We start from the raw sequence: 21,778 nt of genomic DNA on the forward strand, positions 1-21,778 counted from the left end.
GCCATGGTCCAAAGCGCTAGAGGTCCCCAACCACTTGCATCCCCCTAATCGAAAACTCCCTATTGCTGCTACGAGGAGGTTGACATGACTAAAACCCTTTTTCAACATCATCAATGCGTATTTTCTTTTGCCTTCTGGGTTTGCCATGAATCAGCTCGTTCACTTTTCAAGTGCTTACTGTTGTTTTATGCATTGGTAATATGGTGTTTTTTTCTTTGAACAGATTTTTATTTTGAAAATTTAACACGAATTACACACTCAGATATGCTTAGGCAGATTAGCTGAAGGGCTACGAACCTTACTTGCCAAATCAAAATGGCGAGGTGGCTAATTAGAAAGACACTAACTTTTAAATTAGTCACTTTAGAAGATTCAAGCCGTGCATTAGTGAAATCGTGTGTTTAGCAGACATGCTCAAGCAAATTAAACTTTCAAGATATCAGTTTCCAAAATCTTCTATAGAAATGATGCTGTTCCAATTAAGATCATCCCGAACTGCTAGGAGGAGGCTTTTGGGAAACTAGCTGAAACACGAATATTAGGTAGCACCTTTTCTATCTCAAATCTTAGCCTTAGGATTTCTACTAAGCAGAAATGATGACTTCATTACTGCTCAGCTTCAATTTCATAATTGCAATGTGTACTCTAAGGTGGACAATTATAAAGTTAATTTGCACGTCTCTTTAATGACCTATCTGAACATTGCGATTACTTGTGCACCATCAGCCTCATCTAGAAGTATGCATACCTGAAAAGTGGAACTTCACTATCTGTCCCAGGTGATCTTTAAAAAAATTTCAAACTAAAGAAAAGGTGGTGTATATTAACTGCATTGGTTAGCGAGAAGATGTAGTCCTGCCAAGTTATTCTCATGGCAACTTTGGCCAAGCCGACATCGTGGTTATATACTATCTTTTTATAAGGCAACAACTGCAACCGTTTCACGGATTAAACAGCCTCTTTTCATATAATGTGTCCTCTCCTCCTGGTTTAGGGTGCATTGCGACACTAGCAGAGATGCTTGAATCCAGTTCACCTAATGTGGCAGTATCCTGGAAAGTAAGTAGGAACAATGTGATGATAGCCCATCAATCCCTAACAGAAAAATCTTGGCACCATCCCTGCAGGAAAACAAAAGGCAGCAACATCAAGCAGTAAGGTCCCATGTATGCTGTCAATACAACAAAACGCACTCATTACTGCCACTGCAGGACACCATGGAACTGACAAGCCCTAACACTACCGAAAATTCTATTTGCAGGCTTTACCATTTTTGCTGACTGGCAACAAGTAACAGCCTTTATTAATATTGGTGCCGATTTCCCTACAGTAAGTCATGACCTTGCTGCCCACCTTGAAACAATAAAGATACTATCGACAGGGCCCCAAATACTGACAGCGTGCGAGCAATTATTTGTGCCAAAAGTTATACTGTGAAAATCAACATGGAGATTCTTCGTTTGCCACCATTTTTATCATTTTCCCCACATACTGCAAAAAAAACTGATCATAAAAATGAACTTGAGGAAATAAGGTGGGTGGTGAATATCCCGACTGATGAGTCCATTGCTTTGAACCTCAGTCCAAGCAGTTAATATCACACGATGTGACCACCTGCCTTTAATTTTCGATACAAGTGGCTGTACCACCTAGTTGATCCCTCATCAATGATAAGCTCCCACCAAAACACACTTTTTTAACCTGTTGGTCACATATGGAACGTCCTTATGCAACATATGGACTTTCCTAGGATTCTTACATTCGAGATATCAAGGTGCTATTGATGCAGCAGTGTGAAGTAGTTTTTGTCAAAGACGTCATATCACACTTGGCTTGCTGCTAGTAAAACCACACAGACACTGCAACCTAAGATTGTGCATTTTTTTTCTTTAGTTTATTGTTGCCAAGGGTGCCCTGTTAGATACGGGACCTTTTCCTGAGCCTTCTTCGAGTTCACCGGACCACTTCGAATCGCCGTCACACCTAATTAAGGAGCGCAGAAGCACATCTACCATGTTCCTGAGGCGCAGCACTTCCAAACAAGTTGGCGTCCCCCACCTCATGTGCCTTTATGTGGAGCTATTGTCCCACTACTTGACTCGTCCTGAAAATGAAATGGGAGCCTGCCACGGTTCCAAGTAACCTGGGTCCCGAGCAAAGATGCTTTGTGGCTCTGAAAGGTTGCTCGAGAACAAACCACCTCTCACCGCTGAGCGCTTGCAAACCCGAAGGCAACAACGGCTGTAAGTCACTGTGAAGCCCTCGGAACCCCCATCCGCCTGTTGTGACGGTGCTTGCAAGCCGTGAGGCAACGACGGCTGTAATGCATCGTGAAGCCCTGGGAGCAACCCCCCCACATCCACCTTTGTGACGGCAGTTGCAGACCAGGAAAGCAATACCGGAGACAAGTAATCCCTCGGACAAGTGGAGCCCATGGAGTGACCCTCTGAGCCAAATGTGACTTACACTCGCATGGGCGCCTACCATCGGCCGAACAGGACGTGACCTCGAGACACCGAAGGGGTTAAAAGCCAGAGACTGGGAGCAGCAAGGGAGCATTCATTCATTCATCTCTTGCGGGATTCTTGCCACGGGCTGCAGGGTCCGAGTTGCTGCCGGCCGGCAATGACTTTATGACTGTTAATTTGTTTGTATTTTTACTGTAAATAATGTAAATAAACTTCTAGTTTTCATCTCAATGTCCTCCTCAACCTCGGCCAACTCCCGCACTCAATGGCAAGGTCCAATATCTGGGAGACAGCAATTTGTACTGTCGTCCAGAGCCAACAGTCCACAACAATACAGAGGGCAGATGCAGTGGTTTATGTTGAATTACTTTTAATTACTTTTCATACCACATTCAGACAAGTGAATTCCATACAATAATGCATGCAGACTGGTAAAGACATAAATAAGAAATCAGTAGTATTACAACTTTTCCCAATTTGTCATACTTTACAAATAACAATCATATTACAACTTCACAGACATCAAATACCTAATGCAAACAAGTTTTTAGCAGACAATGAACATGTATGATGTTAAAAAATTATGAGCTAACTGTGTCATCATCCACACTATAGTCACAACAAAATTAATCAGCAAATTTAAGTGAAACAAAGCATATCTCATTAATAAACATAAAGCCACTGACACTGAAACAAAAGATCCTGTATATGCATTTGCTTCCATGCACACCAATGATGAATGCTAGTACAAAAATATGGGCATAAAAGATCCCTCTCAGTTGATAAAAACAACTGGGACAAGGATAAGCTACAAGCTGACATTTTCTGCCAAATTTGGCCAAGATTCATCACACCAGAATCAGCCTAAAAGCTACTGAATGGGCTTGACAAAGTCACAACATTCATCCATGCAGCCTTTGCCAATCCTATGTAAAGCAGTCAAAGTATGAGACAACAAACAGCAATAACATTTACATCAACCATAGCTTGAGCCAAGGCAGCTTGAGCTAAGCAGCATACAGGCTTTCCAACGACAGTGCAAGAAAGATCACCTGGTCTGGTTCCATCTGAAGAACGCTATATGCATTCATTAAGGTCCTGCTGCACATTATTCAAACAATCCTTCAGCGACTGCACTTTTTCAAGCTCTTCCCATATAATACACACTGATAGCAAGCATGCACATCTGCAGCAAACATCTCCAGAAGCAAGTGACACAAGAGCTTAGGTGCAGAAGTTCAAACACCTAGCAAATTTTTATTCAGGGGTAGCTTTCTGTGATCTGCAATGTGATAATGCAACTGCATGTGACATAGCATTTTCTTTTTCAGGCATACCTTAGAGCCCAAATGAACTTTGCACACTTCCGCATTTGTCATCTACTGCATGTTTTCAATAGATAAAAAAGATCTACAAACATGAACAACAAGACATTGAAAGCAAAAACCTATTTCATGATGCTCATAGTGCACTTATTTTTGCAAAGTCTTTCAAAGCCTCAATTATTTGATGTTAGAATTCACAAAACACGTCAGTATTATTCAGGCAGGTCACTAACTTGCAGCATGAGTGAGCTCCCTGAATTGAGACAAAGCAAAGAGGCTTAAAGGCAGCCATCAGCTAACATCAGCCATGGCTACAAGTATCATTCAAGGGCAAAGTTTGCAGTATGGCTACACAATTGGTGTGCAAATGAAGAAGTATGCTGGGCTGCTACTTCCATTGCATTCCTTCTTATGCACGCGCAATACCAAGCCGTGCTATACACTACACTCAGTTCCACAACATATAAAAAGGATGTTGGTATATAGCGTAGGCTGTAATGGTATAGCTTCCAAGATGTAAACAGTAGTAAAATATGGCTGTTTCGAAACTGAAGCTAAGCTCAGAGCATCTGCAAGTGCTATAAAGCACAGCATCACCAAAAAATTGCTTGTTTATCAATCAATCTTAGAAGATGGCATCCAAATACAAATAGCTAGGTGAAAAGCCCTGCGAGGCAAAACACCCAACACTAGAAAGGTCTACCAATCACTTTTACAAAGGTGAGTTTACAAGGCCAACTGGGCTGAACAGCAAGCAAAAGCTGCACAAGCAGTATTTCCTTCCAGCCTCACTGCGTGCTTTGGCCGCATTACTTGTAAGTGCACCACTTACAGCCATTTTTGTCACGGGTGGAGCTCGTTATATACCTAGAACATATATTAAAACTAAGTGCAATGCTGTGTTACACTGCTTCCACTAAGCAAAATGGGGACAGACTAAAAACCAGCACCCATGGCATCTGGTCCCATGTAAGGAAGTCCACCACATTGCTAAGTGGCTAGCACTAGGCTCCAAGGACCATAGTGGCAATGCTCTCTGCAGGAAATGGTCTCTCACAATAAAAAATATAAATATCTTACACCGAGTGAAACGAACGACATTTGAAAATTTCTGACTAAAAGAGAACTGGCAGTTCTTGGTTAAAAACAATAAAAATCACAAAAGAAAACAAACACAGTGTGTATCTACAGTCACGGCAACTGTCCCTTATCACTCTTCTTTGCTTGGCACACACTTGTTTCCATCTCGTAAGTCACTGTTGCCCAATGGTGACGCCAAGATATCAGCCCATTTTGTCATCGAAATGAATTCCTTGAAGTCTTCTGAAAAGAGGTAATACACCAATCCATGTTTGACAGCAGTCATTTGACTTGTGTCAGAAGCACTATGCAACATATTGTAATAGGGTGTTATGAACAGCTAGGGAGGTGCAGTTTACTTGCCCGCCACTGCATTCTCCAAAGTGTTTGCATGGGAAACTATTTTTAATCTACGAGATGAGGTACTAGGTGCTTGAGGCAAAACAGGGACAGGAAGACTAGAAACTATTAGTACGAGCCCCAATTCTGATCATTCATCAATAGAACACATTAAAGGGGCCCTGAAATGCTTTATGAACACAGTAAGAAAATGTTGCCGATCTGCCGTAGAGGCTGCTGTGAACATGTCAGCCAAATATTACTACACTGCGTGCAGCAGGGAAATTACAATCTCCTGTCAAACACAGCGAAAAATCACTTGCTCTCACTTCTGCAATGTCATCATGCAGCGTCGTCAAAAGCAGCTGGACCCACCAATGCTACTGGCCGATTTTGTGAAAGCAAGAACTTTCTCAATAATACATAATTGCTAATCTTAAGTTGAATAGATGAAAAATATATATGTTTGCAATGTCGAAAAGACGAAAATCATTTGTGCATAACTGCATCTGCTGCACGCGGCCTCCAAGATGGTAGCGGCGTGCTGCATAGCATAGTGAACCGCGGCCGCCACAGGGTGCCACAGCAGTTTCACTGCCACGACACTCAACTTTTGGGCGGGGCTTTGCCCTCTTGGCTTTCGCGGTGTACATAATTATACATACTGCAAACTTGGCCAATGGTATACAAGAGAACATCTTAACATTGCATAAAACGCTAGTGCCAGTCAATATACTACTTGTGGCTGGGCTAATTCATACATATTCGCTCCTTGCAGTGTAAAAGATGCGAGAACATGTAAAGGTCCAATCTGGTCATTTCTCTACATATGGCATAAAAAAATTTTTTTTTTTCAGGATACATTGGATGTAAACTAGGTTTCACACTATTCGCTACAAATATTTGTCGCAGGGCAATTCTGTACAATGAACAGGTAGAAATATGAACAGCCTGTCAATATATTTTATTCACATGGCTAGAAATGCAAGATTAAGTGGATCTGCTACAGTCAACATGACATCAAAACAAGTTTTATACAAACAAGCAAGCACAGTTTATATGTTTCCAAACACCTAAAACAAAATCTAGTGCACTACCTATTCTGTGTTGGTATCATTGCTTTCGCTTAAAGACTTGTTGTGCAGAAAGGGGCACCTTTTCTGCACAACATTTTGTTTAAACTTCACATTGCTACTCTTGGGGGGCTTGAAATTTTAGCCAACATTTAGCTGCTCTAGGAAAAAACAGAAAACTGTTTTTTTTCCTTGCAATATGTACTTGTTTTTTTTATTTTTTACCATTCAAATTCTTTATCTTAGACATGAAGACCCTAAAAAAGTTTTCTAAAACATTCTCAGTTTCACACAAATTTCGGCACTGATAGCATAGTAGTGACAGCTTGCTTAGCTCTGAGAACCCTACAAACTGTGCATCATCCTTGCACTTTTTATTATTTTTTTCGCGGTTTCGTTTCATTCCCGAGTTGCTTTGCTCTCATCCTCCTCTTCATTCTTTAAGTACATTAGTTTTATTACCCCCATGCAACTTAAGCATGCTACAAATGAAGGTGTCTTCAAATATCAAACCACTCACACCTTCCAGTGCACTGTCCTCGAGAGTGGCCCAGCCACTGCCCCACAGGCAATGCATGCCATGTTGCTTGCAGTTTCAATGGGGGCAAGCCTCTTGCCTTTATCCACATATAGGAGTTTTTACTCTTTACATTCATTTTAGTGTGTGTGTGTGTGCGTGCGTGCGTGCGTGCGTGCGCGCGTGCGCGTGTGCGTGTGTGCGCGTGTGCGTGTGTGTGTGTGTGTGTGTGTGTGTGTGTGTGTGTGTGTGTGTGTGCATCTTCAGTGGGACATTACACGAATATATACCATAAACAACTAAACTGTTATATTCAAGTGTACTCTAAGATCTAATTTTGATGCAGTGCCTTAGCATTATTAATCTGAAGATTAATCACTGCTAATCAGCTAATAAGAAGAACACCAGAGTGTGAAACTGAACCCGAACAAGAACCAAAAACTGTGCCTGAACTATTATTCTGGCTAGAACTGAACCCAAATTGAACTAAAGAAGATAATGGCTACTGTATGATTCAATATGAAATAATTAAGCACAGTATTGGGTGATGCAGAGTCAAGAAATGCATTTGGGCTAAAAAAAGAAACAGCTTCCCTTCCACAGCCAGTATGCAGCCTTCCTAGCAGTGTGTTACACCTTACTAGACAGGTTGTATGCACAAGTCAGAAAAGATTATATGTATCTGCCAACTATGGGCAACTAGGCTGAGGTGCTTGCAGTCATGAGCTCAGAAGGGTTCATGGAAATGCTTTTCAAAAGTGGACTGGTGTTTGTGTTGCAACCTTACTATTCATTCATTAACTCGGGTAACTCAAATGCCAGGTATAAAAAAATGCTTCACTGCACTAACAAGCAAGCCCTTGACCCTTTAATGGACACAAGTGAAAATATCAAATGTTACTGATCAGGTATTGCTCGTGAAATGTCAAAGCTGAAAGCTGAGAAACATCTAGTATAAAAGAAGAAAGCAGGAGTTATATGTGTCCCACTATACATCTAGTCCATTTTCATCAAGCAGGTCATACGTATCCTTGTTACCTGCTTCTACTTACTTGTGGCAGCTTATAAAATAATCTAAAGCAGCCTGTGTACACAAGTTCGCAATAAAAGCAGCATGTCAATGCTTTTTCGCATGTTTTCATTGAGTTTACTGAACACCCTTTGTACCAGTATTTCCTGTCAGGACTGCCCATTATCACAAAAGTTATCTAAGAACAGATGCTTTTCGAAAGCCTCAAAGCATGCTATGTATTTCTCACACTATAGCATTGTGATGTGTTCGTGAGGCTAATAAACACATTATTTATGATTGGTAGAAGTGGATATGGCAAATTGACGTTCCTAATGCCACCAAAATCAGAAAAGCAGACAGCTCCATGGAGTACACATATGGAGTATTTTTAATAAGTATATTCACTGAAGAAAAATGGCCTTGCCCTTTTTCTCAACTTTTACTCTTGTACAAGAAATCTAGCTGAATATAGACTTATTTTATTGTTGTGGTGGCTTGAAAAAAAAAACTGAAAGAAATAAAGAACCTAGCAGAAAAGGAAAAGAAAGCAAGCAGTTGGTGCATCCATTCTGTCCTATTGAGAAATATGAATTAAACAATGTTCAAATAAGGCCCAGAAACATATTTCCACAAGAAAATTCAGTCATATTTGTTATATTTCACTGCTACAATGCACTGAAGTTGCCCTGAAAAGTGGAACCAATATGTACCACTGCCCATCTGAGTTGAAGTATGCATGACAGGAGACATGCAGAGCAGAAGACATGCGGTAGGAGAAGGAATGTGGCAAGCCACCAGTGAAGTGGTTCATGACAATTCTTGCAACCATTTTAGTGCTGTCGCGAGTGAACATCACTGTCTCAAAAAGATACGCACTGGTGTCCCGAGGGAGCATGCGGCTGACCACCACAGGTGTTCCGGCAATAATATTAATCTTTGTAGAGAAGAGCTACAAATAAACACTTGAAAGTTATTGCGAATGTAAAGAAAAATAGCGAATGTTCGACATTGACCTGTTTTACCAATAAAAAAAAAGAATGGGTGACAGGTGTATTACCGACCACCTTCAGCAAGAAATCCATCTAGCTACTCAGCTAGTCTGCTTGTGATGCTGTTTCTTTAAGACCTTGCTACAACATCCATGTAAACATCTACAGCCAATGTTTAAAAACAATTCATATATCAGTCCTTCACGTTATGAAGGAAAGCAAGGGGATGAGGATTAGGCTTTGAGATACACTTTTATTCAAGACAATATGGTACCTACACTCATTTTGTTCTGCTCCAGCACAGCAGACATTTCACAAGAAATCCGGCAACAAATAATCGAAGAAAAAAAATGCAGCAGAACCCATCTCAGAATGACTGTCAACAGTAATGCGTTTAGCATTGGATCAATATAGCGAAACAATGTATTGCCACCTTTGAAATGAGTTATCTATGAGGCTTGTACTGAAGTGGGAATCCTCTTTTGCGCTTCCCTAAGAATACTCAACATCATTTAGCGCCGCCGCCATGAAGCCTTCGCATGGCCTCCAAAATACATGGCGCACTGGTGCATGCGAACACTTTGAAACATGTCATGCGGCAACTGGACTCCTCTCTCACGTTTCTTTCTGGACACGAGGTGCCACCTAGTGGTGCTGCCAAGAGGTCTATGCGTGGCCTGTGAGACAAGAAGCATGGTGCGCCAGTGCCTTCGAACAGAATTATTCCCTTGCTTGCCACATACCTAGTGGCACATACTCAATGTACCCAAGTTGGCAAGAGGTTCATTGAAGAGCGGCACATACCCAGTTTATTCATAGCACAGCTTGCTAAAATGTTGGGGTGAAAGACGTTCATTTGTGGCATAGTCTGCTAAAGCGTCAAGTTGCTGTGTTTGAGGAACCCTTATGACGTAGGTTCAATTCCAGTGAGCCATGGGGAAACAAACCTAAGAGATCTTTTTCATCATTGTAAAGCAGCACATTCCCAGTGGCACATAACTAGTTGCCCAAGTTGGAATCAAAGACATTCATTGAGGAGTGGCGCACACCTACTGGCACATACCCAGTGACCAAATCTAGTATAGACTGAGCAACAGCTACTTGTGTTGCTGGCATTTGAACATATCCTAACATTGCCCTAAACACACTAAAAGAAAAACTTGCAGTGGTGGCATTCTTTATGTTATTGAAAGTTTTTGCTAGTAAGCATCAGCTTTGCCCTACTGATTTCGTACAAGATCTTTTTCATTACTTATTGCAAATTGTCTTGTATAAGCAATGAGGTGCATAACTGTTTGTTAAAATAATTTGCAGAATATTTTTTCAGTATTAAACTGCTAGTCATCCCTGTGCATTTACTAGAGTTGGTGTTATTTTTCTGATTGTTTTGTCCTTTAAGCTGTCATATTAGTCACCATGAAGTTGCTTGAAAGAGTTGCCTGCAGTGCCTGTCACTAAACTCATGTTTACATTCGTGCAATAAAAAGCACAATAATTCATTCAGAACTTCTACATTGTTTTCGAGTTTGCAAAATTAATGCTTAAAATTTCATCATGCACTTACGAAGCATCACATTAAATATATTAAGACAAACATACACAAACACACTGCTCTGTACACTGAACATCATCACCTAATGTTTTTCATCTTAGTCATATGTATATACTTATGTACTCAATTTGAAATATATTAACCTGAGCATTTCAAGTCAAAGGCTGAGCAAGCATGTGTATGCTGTAGCCACATAGTAATAAATTTCTATGCTTAAAACCACAAAAAGCAACAAGCTCCGTCTCCCACATGCAAGTGAGGTCAAGATTCATAATGTTCCCAATAAAAACTTGTACACACAGACAAGTTGTTGAGAGGCTGTGTGCACCACAACTCTACAATGATAACAGCTGCAAAACACCCCATATGTCCTGTGTTCTAGAATCAAGACACAGTTAAGAGGAAGCTTTAGCTCGGGTGCTCCTATCTAAATACATGTAAAAGGAGAATTCGTTTTTCTCGGCAACGACTGCACCAAATTTGACGAGGTTTGTTGGATTTAAAAGAAAAGCTTAAAATCTAGTGACTGTTGGCTTCAAATTTTTTATTTATGCCGTCAATTTTTTACTAAAAATTGGCAAAAATCAAAAATTTTCAGAACACGAAACTATCATGTTTACAACTCTAACTCGGCTATGAAAAATATCACAATTCTGTCAATTGCATCTAATAATCCATCTAAAGTGGACAAAATTGGTATCTTACACATGAATCTCAAAAAATTTAGTAATACGAAAATACAGCTTTTGCAGAACCCTGTACACAACGTAACCAATTCATGTAAGATATAAAATGACCTATCGAAGTTGTCCGCTTTCAGTGATTTAATGGGTGCCATTTACAGAACCATGCTATCTGTTCTTGATGCAGAGCTATTAATTTGTAAACTTCGTGCTTCTATTTCTTTCATACTTTGAAATTTTGGAAATCTTTTTAACAAAATTTAGGCCCCAAATCGAAATTCCGCTTCCAACAGTCACTAGAATTTAACTTTCTCTCTCAAATGCGACAAATTTCATTAAAATTGGTCCAGGGGTTATCTCAGAAAAACATTTTTGCGTGCTACATGTATTTGAATAGACTGCGTCAGAACTGGGCCCGAGCTAAAGCTTCCTGTTAATGGCATAAAGCATGGGGGTCTGCTGACTTTTGCGTCCCCTACGGGCAACAAAACTCTAAAGTGCCACTTTCTTTGACAGCACAATAACATAATAAAGAACTAGGTTTATTAAGGCATAGTAGGCAAAGTAAAATAAAACATTTCCAATCAACACCTTTTTTCAGCTGATTAAGAACTTTTTAGATGTTAACAGGCAGTGATTCACAAAAAGCAAAACTTCATCTTGTCACTCACTGATGGTGCATCAGTTAATTAACCCTGCAGAAGAATACCTGCAAAGATCTGAAGTTTGAAATAAAACTTCAGAACTGGTATGTTCAAACAACTGTCGTGCCTGCAGTTGAACAGCATGGTATACGCCAAAGATCCAGTCTACTGTGTTGACTTGGTTCGTGAACCGGTAAGTTTTATTCCCCTAATTAAAACTGAACAAGAACAAATCAAAGCATGTTGGACCCAAACAGAACTACCTTGTTTTATTTTTTTTGCCGGCTTGACCACCTGGACAACATAACAAATACAGGCGATTTTCTTATGTGGTTCTTGTTTCCGTAAAAGACTGCCCTAAACTTGGTACACGTTAGCTGCGATATCTGTACACCTATATTTGTGCAATACTAAAATTTTGATGTACTGTAGTAAATGGTAGGTCTAGACTGCACACAGATGCCTACCAGTTCTAATTCACTTGCATGTATCAATTGCATTTTTGTGTGTGCGTGATTTCATGGAAATTTGATTGACTGATTGATTTTGATTGACAGTGCCCAAAAATTGTCAAAGACTTCAATGCTTCCTCTATCTGATGCTGGGACAACTGCTGTGAATGGGTCTAGCATTAGACATACATTTACTGGACTGACATGCTTATTAGAGTGATAGTCATAGTAGCATCAATTCATAATCACATAGATTCTAACTGAATTTTTCTTAGGCTGCATAAACCAACATTTTCGCCTCAGGGCTGGACATGAAAAATGTTGCCAGACCAACTGTGTCAACTAATTCCAAAGAGTAGAAACAATGGACTAGTAGCCCAATGAAAAGTTATAACTTTGTACTTAATAATACTTCACATTTTCTTTTTTTTGTGTGTGTGTGTGTGTGTGTGTGTGTGTGTGCATCAATCAACAATGACAGCACTCATGTCGATGCTGAATCAGCACCTCTTTAGAGCTACTGTTATTCACACAACTAACTTCGTAAACCAAAATTCAATTTTATGAGCAAAGATCACAAAATAATAAACTTTATTCCAAGTTACAGGCATATGGGGAAAATTAAAAGCTCATATTCAGGAAACTTATTTTGTGGCTATCTCAAATAACTAAATAAGACACCGCAAGGCAAGAACATTGCTAGCTATACATGTCTCACATAATAAGTATCTATACAAGTTCGCCACAATAAAATGTGGAGCACTCACCAAAGTTAATTTGCCCCAGGGCAGCAGTGTCAATCTTCTGAAACATTGACATGGCTGCAGACTTTGGGAGTGCAAGAAGAATCCAGATAAGTTGTGCAAAGTCCTCCAAACGTATTCCACTGCTACCCTCACAAAATGCCTGTAGATGAAATGGCACAAGGACATCACCAACATAAACCTACCAATTAATAAATAATTACACTGAGCAATGTAGCTTAAGTTGTTGCAGCAATTAGCACATGTTAAACTGTGAGGAATCCATCAAATAAAATGTGGACAAGGAAGAGCAACAGACAGCACTTTATCTGTTTTTCTCCTTTGTCTGCCTTTTTTTGGAATCCACTATAAGGGCCCCTAAACTTTATTTTTAGCCTCCAAAAGCACTTTTTACTTAAGTACCAAAATGAATGTTTCATCAAGCTGATAGACTTATAACATGCATAAAAAGCTTGCAATGAATGTGTCACTACAATAACATCATAGGTTATGACCCTCAAAAGCACACTTCATTCAGACATGGCAGCGTACTCCTGCAATCTGACAACCATGAGCCTGGCAGTGTATCTGCAGAAAAGACTTATAATAATGTTACGGCGCAACCAAGAGTGGCGCCAGTCAGAAGATGATTTGATGTGTAGAGATGGAATTGCTCTCAACAGCCATCTTGTTTATGCATTGTTGTCTCTCTTGTAGATATTGTAAATAAAACTTTACATGTGACTTTTGCAATGTAACAACATATACACCAAGAAGCAGCAGGACAGAGACCACCTGGGAATGCCAGAGGATTGGCTTCACTTCCCCCACAGAATTCAGGTGCCTGGCTTGAGCGAGATAGTCAAGATGTCAGGGGCAGAGGATTCATGCTGGCATTAATATACCAAGAGACAATTTCACATTAATGCATTCAAATAAATTTTATCTTAATGCTTAGCTTGCATTAGCTTAGCTAATGCTTAGCTTGTATGTGTATTAGGTTGGCACTTTAACACACTGAAACACACCTTGCTGTGTGGACAAGCAATAACATAATAATTATTAGGTGCAGTTGCGCAGGACTCAAATGGATGTTGTTAACCAAGCTTGCGAAACTGCAATGCATGTGTTAATGTTCATGCCACCAGACTTAATACTTTGAACATTGATTGGGACAAAGCAACTTGCTGTGTATGACAACTGTCACTTGAAAGTATAGTAAAAAAAAAAGGAAAGAAATGAATGCTGTTATATGCATCTAAATCTTCTAAACAAATAATTAGCTACTGATTACCAGCAGAACACTACTTTGACCCAATGCAAAATTATCATTATCGTAATAACTGAAACTTCAAAATTGTGGCTTAGTGAAGAGAGCATACTGATGAGTTGCTCAACAGCAAGCCAGCCTTTTATGCTAGTTTATTTGTTACAGTTGATTCTAAAGTATTTTACTCGTCATCCAAAATAAACCTAGACATTTATTAAACTTCCTAAGGTCTAATCTGCAAAAATTTTGTACCATGCATTAATGTAGCACATACTCAAAAAGTAAAAGTAGAAATACACCTTCTAGTTGTCTTCTTGAGTGTACTTTTCATTTCAACATGATAGTATGCCTCAATTTAGTTTTATGCCATGAAAGCTAACAACATTTTCACCTAAAGCGTCATACCTCCCTGTAAAGTGATCTGGTTTCATTTCATGTGCAAGTATTAAAATACTCATGCATTGCTATAATAATGGAAAAGCCTAGTCAGTTCTGGCTGAAATTCTGCATAAAATGCCACTAATTTCTAAAATTAGATTTTATATATGGTAAGGCTGAAAAATTCACTGAAGATATGAAAGATCCTTAGATCAGTAGTAAACGTCTGCATGCCAGTCTTTATGAATGCAAATACATACAATATTAATAACTGCCAATGCCCATTACTATACAATGCACACATGTCCCGCAACTTGTGGGACTGTCCTGCATTGAAGGCTATTGCCCTGCATCCCGCAAGAGAAACGAAAATGTTCAAAAATGTCTCGCATTTCATACTTTATTATTATTGTTCGCAGTGCCTTGAGTTCAGCTGCATCTAGCCACCCTGTTTGAGAATCTGTTAGCTGCAAGCAATCCAAGCTTCCGAAAAAGTCAGCTAGCTATGCGGTTCACGGTGGCGATGAATGCTTCTGGTATCAGCTGCGCGCACCATTCCACTGTTCCCTCCAATGTGGGCCCCCCGGTTGAACATGCATGCGCCATCGTGTCTTACCACCGATTGGCAGTGGCAGCAAAGCAACTACAGTGCTTGGACTTGCAGCGCAGACTAACGTTCAGTGACTTTGCAAAAGTTGTTGCAGCATTTCAGCTGACATCGACCATGAAGATGGACGAGCTGTATGATGAATTGTGCTGTCTGCAGACAGCAATCAGGCAGCTAGTCACAGCAAAATAAAAATAAAAAATTTTAAGAAACAAATGGAGCAGCTTGCTCCACTTCTACTTCAATGTCTCGTCCCTAGTGCAGTTTAAGTTCACAAAATAATGTCTTACCAACTAGCCTCCCAACATACCCTCCTCGAGTTCATTGCTCAAAAGCGCTGCTTTTCCAAATCTGACTGTAGCGCTGTCAGTTGTGCTGAGCATTCCAATGACTAATGCTTTTGCGGACCAACTTTTTTCACTCATGACGGGAAGTTGGAGCAGTGAACAAAGGTGATACAGCATGGACCTGATCAAGGTCGAAATACAATCAAATTTCGATAATTCAAACTCGAAGTGTCCCAAAGATTTATTCGAACTAAAAGAAGGGCTTGTTTTTGAAGTATTCGTGCACCATAACACGATGCATGAACGGTGCGAGTCATAACATATTGCGGTGCACAAGCACACAGCGAGCGAGGACCATGAAACTGACTACAACGGCCAATGCTCGCTTCAGGTTGGCTGTCTGCTTCCAGTTAGAAGAAGGCTTTTAAGGCTAGATTGCAGGACAAATTCCTTTTAGTGTCAAGTACTAGCACAAAAAAATGTTTATATACATGCCAGAGCTTTGAGTGTCATGTCGTTCATGGCCACGCATTGTACTCGTAGGCAAAAACACTATCATGGCTTGCACAGATCAACCCACTTCACGAGTTATTTCAATTGCATTGATCAGATTCTTTATTTGACTTTCTAAAGACACTTGCCCAGCATGAAGGGGCTTTGATGAAGGTTTCGCCGATGCACGCCAAAGGCGATGCGCTAGCGTGTGCGCAGCACTATGTAGCTGCCGATTCAACAACTCGGATGTGTTTGAGCTGCTCACGCTGCATACATGTGTACTTGCATGCACCCAATCAACTGGCGTGTGTCCAGCTTGTACAGTTTCATAATTTCAAAATCTTAGTACCATGACAACCGAACGCAAAGCGCATGATGTATTCACTTGAATAACGCGAGCATCATGTAGAAACGTGCATGACCAACTCGGAGCATCTCCGCTATTCATCTTGTTTTGTCATGATGCTGGTATCTCTTTATGCAGTGAAACTGGTCCTACGCTTTTACGACAAACTGGTGCCGTTGGCTCTCAAGCGCAAATATCACAGTGGAACCTGTACTTCATTTGTGAACAAAGCGTATGTAAGGACAAAAGTTACACATAGAAATGATTTCCATCAATGTGCACTTTCCCCCTTTGTGCAGTTCCAAGTCGATATGAGCCAACAAGCTCGTGCACCATACATTTATCCTGCCGAGACGGCGAAGCACAGAAAGCCTATTCACAACAGTCAAAATCATTTGCACTGGTAGTGAACAGCATGTCCTCACAATATATATTTGCAGCACCTAACAAAAGCATGGACTGACAAAGCTACGCACTCTCAGTACTACAACAATAACACATTATGTTTCTAGCACGATATATGACAGAACACAGCCTACGCACTCCATAACTTCGTACAACTGTTGACGATAGCGCAATCGGGAAAACAAATCTGAGTGAGCACCGAGAATAACAGCCGTGCACAAGCTCAACCATGCCCGAGTTCCATACCCCGTCAACAAAGAAAAAGCTCCATTCGTACACGTTTGCACCTCCAGTACTCTTAAAATCAATCCTTAATACACAACAAAACAAAAACTGAGTTCTTCCATGATGCAGTTAGCCACAACACTTAGCCAAAACATCCAAAATCCCTTGCGAAAGCCTCGCCACAGAAACTCGATGGCCAACTGTCATGGTGGTGAGTGCACCAAGACATGGAAAAAAAGTAGAGAAAAGGGTGCAAAAAATACCACGTGACGGCACTCAACCAATTGGGAGACGCAGAACCCTCCCGTGTCCTCACATGCTCCTCACAGCAGCCGCGGCGGCAGCATAAAAGTATGTCGCTACCGTGTAGTTTTATTCTGGGACCTTACTGCCACCTACTGCCACCGAAGCAGTAGGATTGCGGAGGCCAGGACCGGGCCTCCACTGCTGCTTCCCTCTGCATGCTCACGGTTTTTCCTTTGTCTGCTGTCAGATTGGTGCTTTATTTACCTTCTTTGTCCTGCATTCTTAACAGGAGTCATGTCTTATCAAGATGACAAAGTCGTTGCCGCTGATCATAATCATGTTGGTGTGATCCCTTCCATTGTGGTGTTGCCACATCCAAAGACAAGGGGAATGAGATACTGGGTGTCACCTTTGCATCTTTGTATTCAGAGTCTGTGTTATACAGAATCGGATACAGTGGAACCCGGATATATCGAGCTCGAAGGCTATTGCTAAATAGTTTTATATATCAATAATTCGATAGATAAAATTAAAAGTTTGATACAAAAATCTTCAGGGGGATTTTACAGCTGTTTGTTATACACAATAATTTGTTATATCAGGGTTTGATATACCCGGGTTCGACTATATAGCGCACTGTCTCCAACAACCTTTCCATCGGGACGTCTCGGTTTAGATGCATTATTGGAAAAAAACAAGCGCGAACGAGACCAACCAAGCCAACCAAAACAAGCGCGAGTGAGAGCTGAAGTTAGCAGATGACAGTGTAAACCAGACGTGAGTACGAATAGAGCGGTCAGACAGGTCCACATGATACCAGTTTCCAGTGCATACGTCAGTGTAGAAGCGACTCTTAGTGGTCTTCTACACTCCTGCGGAGCACATTTTGCCGCTAGTGTGGCTGGGACGTTACGGTGCAACACGGAAACAGTGACCTTGGCATTTGAGAGAGAGTTAAATTTCCACCACGGTATTTTCTTTTTTTTTTCCCCGCACGTGGCGTTGAGGGGTCTCGTTTGTTCAAATTAACCATCATAAATGCTTGCGTGTTCGAATTATTGGGCGTTAGTTTTCACCCATTGGAATACACATAACTTTGATGGGACCATGGTGCCAGTTCGAATAAACCGGAAGTTCGAATTAAGCGTGTTCGAATTAACGAGATTTGACTGTAATGGTAAAGGCAAACTATGAGGAGTTCTGCCAGTTTGTATGATCAGATCAAGCCATCTTAGAGGCGTTTCGGTCTGACAAGAAATATGACTTACAAAGTAAAACAAGCGGCGTCAAGTGATTCCCAGGCTCTTAAGATTAATGTGTGGAAACTAAGCCACAGCTGTTTTGTGAGTGACTATTTTTTGAGTTGCCAAATTTTTATGGCGATATTAATAACTTTGTTTTTTGTCGGAGCATATTACAGTGATGAATAAAATAGTTTTGTTTACACAGATATGTATTTGAACTTCAACTTATATCAGTTACTCTATTTCCCTGTTTCAGAAATGACAAAATATTGCAAGAGAAAATTTCTCACCTAAAGCTAAAAAATAAATTATTGTAGTTAATTTTTCATCATGCTCTGTTAATCAACCCCCCCAGCCAGCGTGTCCTGCATTTCACTAGTAGGAAGGTGGTCACCCTAATGCACACTATGCTGAAAATGAGCCACCAACCACAAGGATTACAATATGCACTATCTACACTATGACACACCTACCTACCACAACATAAAGTTGCTTTATTAAACAATTATGTGTTGCAATGGAAGCTTCAGCATCAAGAGAGCACTTTCTTAATCAACATACCTTTGATTAGCTATAAACATATACAAAAAAAAAGGAATTGTTCATACATGTAAACAGCACTTAAAGCATATACATACATGAGTAGCTTGAAAATTAATAATGTTCTTTCTTCCTTCTTCAATCTTGTTCATATCATATGGTTGCAAGTTTAATAAGAACTACATCCCAGAATTGATCAATCAACATAATTGTCAATACCCCAACCCCCCTCCCAAAATATGATCCCAATATATAGATAAAGGGCAGAGCTCTTTCCCTTTTCTAAGCATTTTACAGTATTGACCCTTTTCACAGTGATCTCATGGGTGCTGCCATGTTTCATCACGTGGTGACGCATCCATTGCTTGCCTCAACTGCCTCCGTTGCCTCCGTGTTTACAATGGGTGTATATGACACCAGTGCGGCTTAGCAAGTCTCTGTTTCGAGAGATATTGTAGACAGTGACTGGGTGGACGACACGAAGCATTGGCCACAGCTTCAGAGAACATGCAAAACCGCTTTGGAAGCTGATTAAGCTATGGCCAAATGGCACAAGCAGTGTATATGGTGCTTGTTTTAAAAGCGAGGCTAAATATGTATTTAAGGTATCCAAACTTTCTGCTCATGAATTCAATCAGGATTAGTGTATTTTGCTCTTCATTCTTTATTTGGCAAATATATTGAAGTAGCGGCTTGTCACATTTTTGACTCAGTAAATTTTCTTGGTGTGGTCACTATCTGATTATTTCTGCCTAATCGCTCGTGAGTCTGCTCAGTTCCGATAGATTTGTTCTCGCTGCGTGCAAGGCCTGAAACACAGCCATTTTGTACATGGTAATACCTTGTAGCAAAGCTCTATTATCGCTAGTAACTCTCTTACTCTTGTGGACTGTTACGAATCATTCAGCTTCGACCATTCATGTGCTATCAGTGTAGTCCATCATTTACTGTATGTAATGGTGCACATATATTCAAGTGTGTGCCAATTCACTTATTCTTGGCACATTGGCGATTCAGTGGGCGTACCTATTTGAATCTAGGCCGATAGTGTTTTTCAAATAATCATATACCAAACTCTAGGGTCGGCTTAGATTCAAAGATGTTAAAAAACATGCCAGTTTGTAATTGCAAATGATAAAGGATGGATGGATGTTATGCGTGTCCCCTATGGAATGGGGTGGTGGCTTGCACCACCAAGCACTTGCTATTATACTGCCTAATGTCCTACCTAGATTAAAAAAGAAAAAGAAAAAAAGCCCCACGATGAATTCCCACAACCACATCTCCCGACGCCCTATTGTCAACTTTGTCTTTGTACATCTCCGTTTTATGTCGTTTCCCTACTTTTCTTCTACCAACCTTCCAATCGCCTCTTACTAATCTCTATTGCGGACATGCTTACTTCCCCCTGCTCTCACTGAACCCAAGGGCTTCAAGGAGGCCAGTGGTGTTTAAAGCGACCGCTGGGCAGATATCTTCACATTCTAATAAAACATGCTCCATCGTTTCCCTAGCTTTACCGCAGCAAGCATAAGCTTGCTGCGGAAATTAAGCACACAGTAAAAGAGAGGAGCTGTTCACAGAGATCACACCGCATTTCAATGCGTGCGAGCCGTGACGCACTGTCTGCACATGCATGGGCATGCGGACAAGCGTGTGTGTGGTCTGGGCTATAATGACGAGGCTAGCAGCAATGATAACGCAGAGAGAGCTCGGCATGTTCATATTAAATAAATGCTGTTTTAATTTTGTGAACGATGTCCTCACTTTTTTTGTTGGACCTAAATTCGAGGGAGGTTTTTTTTTTCTTTGGCGGATGACCAAATTTCTGTATCCTCGAAGAAAGTTGTACATCTCAAAGTGCCGGCAACACGTACACATAGTTGCAGCAATGGTCTGCTAACTTGGCTACACAGATTCATTCCATTCCTTAATATGCCAGTCACTATTTTTGCAGCCAACTACTGCACTTGTCTTCAATCCACATGTTTCAATCCGGCATGATTGGAGCATGGTGTGTTAGCGAAAACTCAGTTGCATTTCTGACCGCTGATTGCACAGAAGCAAGGTGTGGAAGAAGTAATGGTTTCGTCTTTGTGCGCTGTCACTGTGGCGACGTGCGGCGCACCACCGAAAGTGCCATCTCATTTCTCTAGAACAAAATGCTCTGCGAAAAGGGTCAACAAAGCACCCAATTTTCCCTCCATGAACCTCGAGGAACACAACACTAGAGAAAAGAGTCTTATAATCATATTTTATGAAGACCAGGGGTGCCCCTACACCTTAGTCTGCATGACTATCCTATTGCCATCAAATGCACAACTAGTTGATATTTAGTACACACAGGGACATGTCAACTGAACTACAATGAACTACCGTGTAAGACACCAACCTTAAAAGCTTTTTCGGTCTGATGCCTTTCAGACTTGTGAACCAACCAGAAAGCAGCCAGGACAGCACGCAAGTCCACTTTCCTGGTTTGATCCTGAAAATGCCCAAGTGATAGCTTTTTAACTCTGAAGAGTTTAAATACTGCAAAGCAAAATTATTCATCTAGACGCAGACAAATTGTTAACAGCAGACAAGAAATAATGCTCACAAATTACTGCTTCCTTCTTTTGATGAGAGCTTTAGTTAATATGGCTTTTTTCAGTAACTCACTGAGTCTCACACACCAACTTCACCTATTTCAATTAATTTTTTTCACATGCACTACGATCTTGCATAGCAAACAAAAAAAAAGGTTGCAAAAGCAGGAGTATGCAAAAAGTATAAATTTTTGGATAATGAATCAAATAGAATCGCATATCTTGCTATTAAATTTTGTCCTTGAATCAAACTGCCACTATTTGAGATTG

At 40.6% G+C, this 21,778-nt stretch overlaps 1 protein-coding gene across 13 annotated transcripts in view; it reads right to left on the reverse strand.

The window, feature by feature from the left end:
- Positions 1 to 2,821: 2,821 nt before the first annotated feature.
- LPCAT (lysophosphatidylcholine acyltransferase) overlaps positions 2,822 to 21,778 on the reverse strand; it is a 164,927-nt gene continuing 145,970 nt past the window's right edge. For all 13 annotated transcript variants that reach the window (XM_065433372.2, XM_065433366.2, XM_065433369.2 and 10 more), the window contains 3 exons: positions 21,313 to 21,405; positions 12,902 to 13,040; positions 2,822 to 5,116 (listed from right to left, as the gene is read on the reverse strand). In XM_065433372.2, the coding sequence (XP_065289444.1) occupies positions 5,004 to 5,116; positions 12,902 to 13,040; positions 21,313 to 21,405 (345 nt within the window). In that variant the 3' untranslated portion in view covers positions 2,822 to 5,003. The remainder of the gene's footprint in view (positions 5,117 to 12,901; positions 13,041 to 21,312; positions 21,406 to 21,778) is intronic.

Source organism: Dermacentor albipictus, chromosome 1 (assembly GCF_038994185.2).
Source record: "Dermacentor albipictus isolate Rhodes 1998 colony chromosome 1, USDA_Dalb.pri_finalv2, whole genome shotgun sequence".
In the NCBI taxonomy this organism is placed as follows: Eukaryota; Metazoa; Arthropoda; class Arachnida; order Ixodida; family Ixodidae; genus Dermacentor; species Dermacentor albipictus.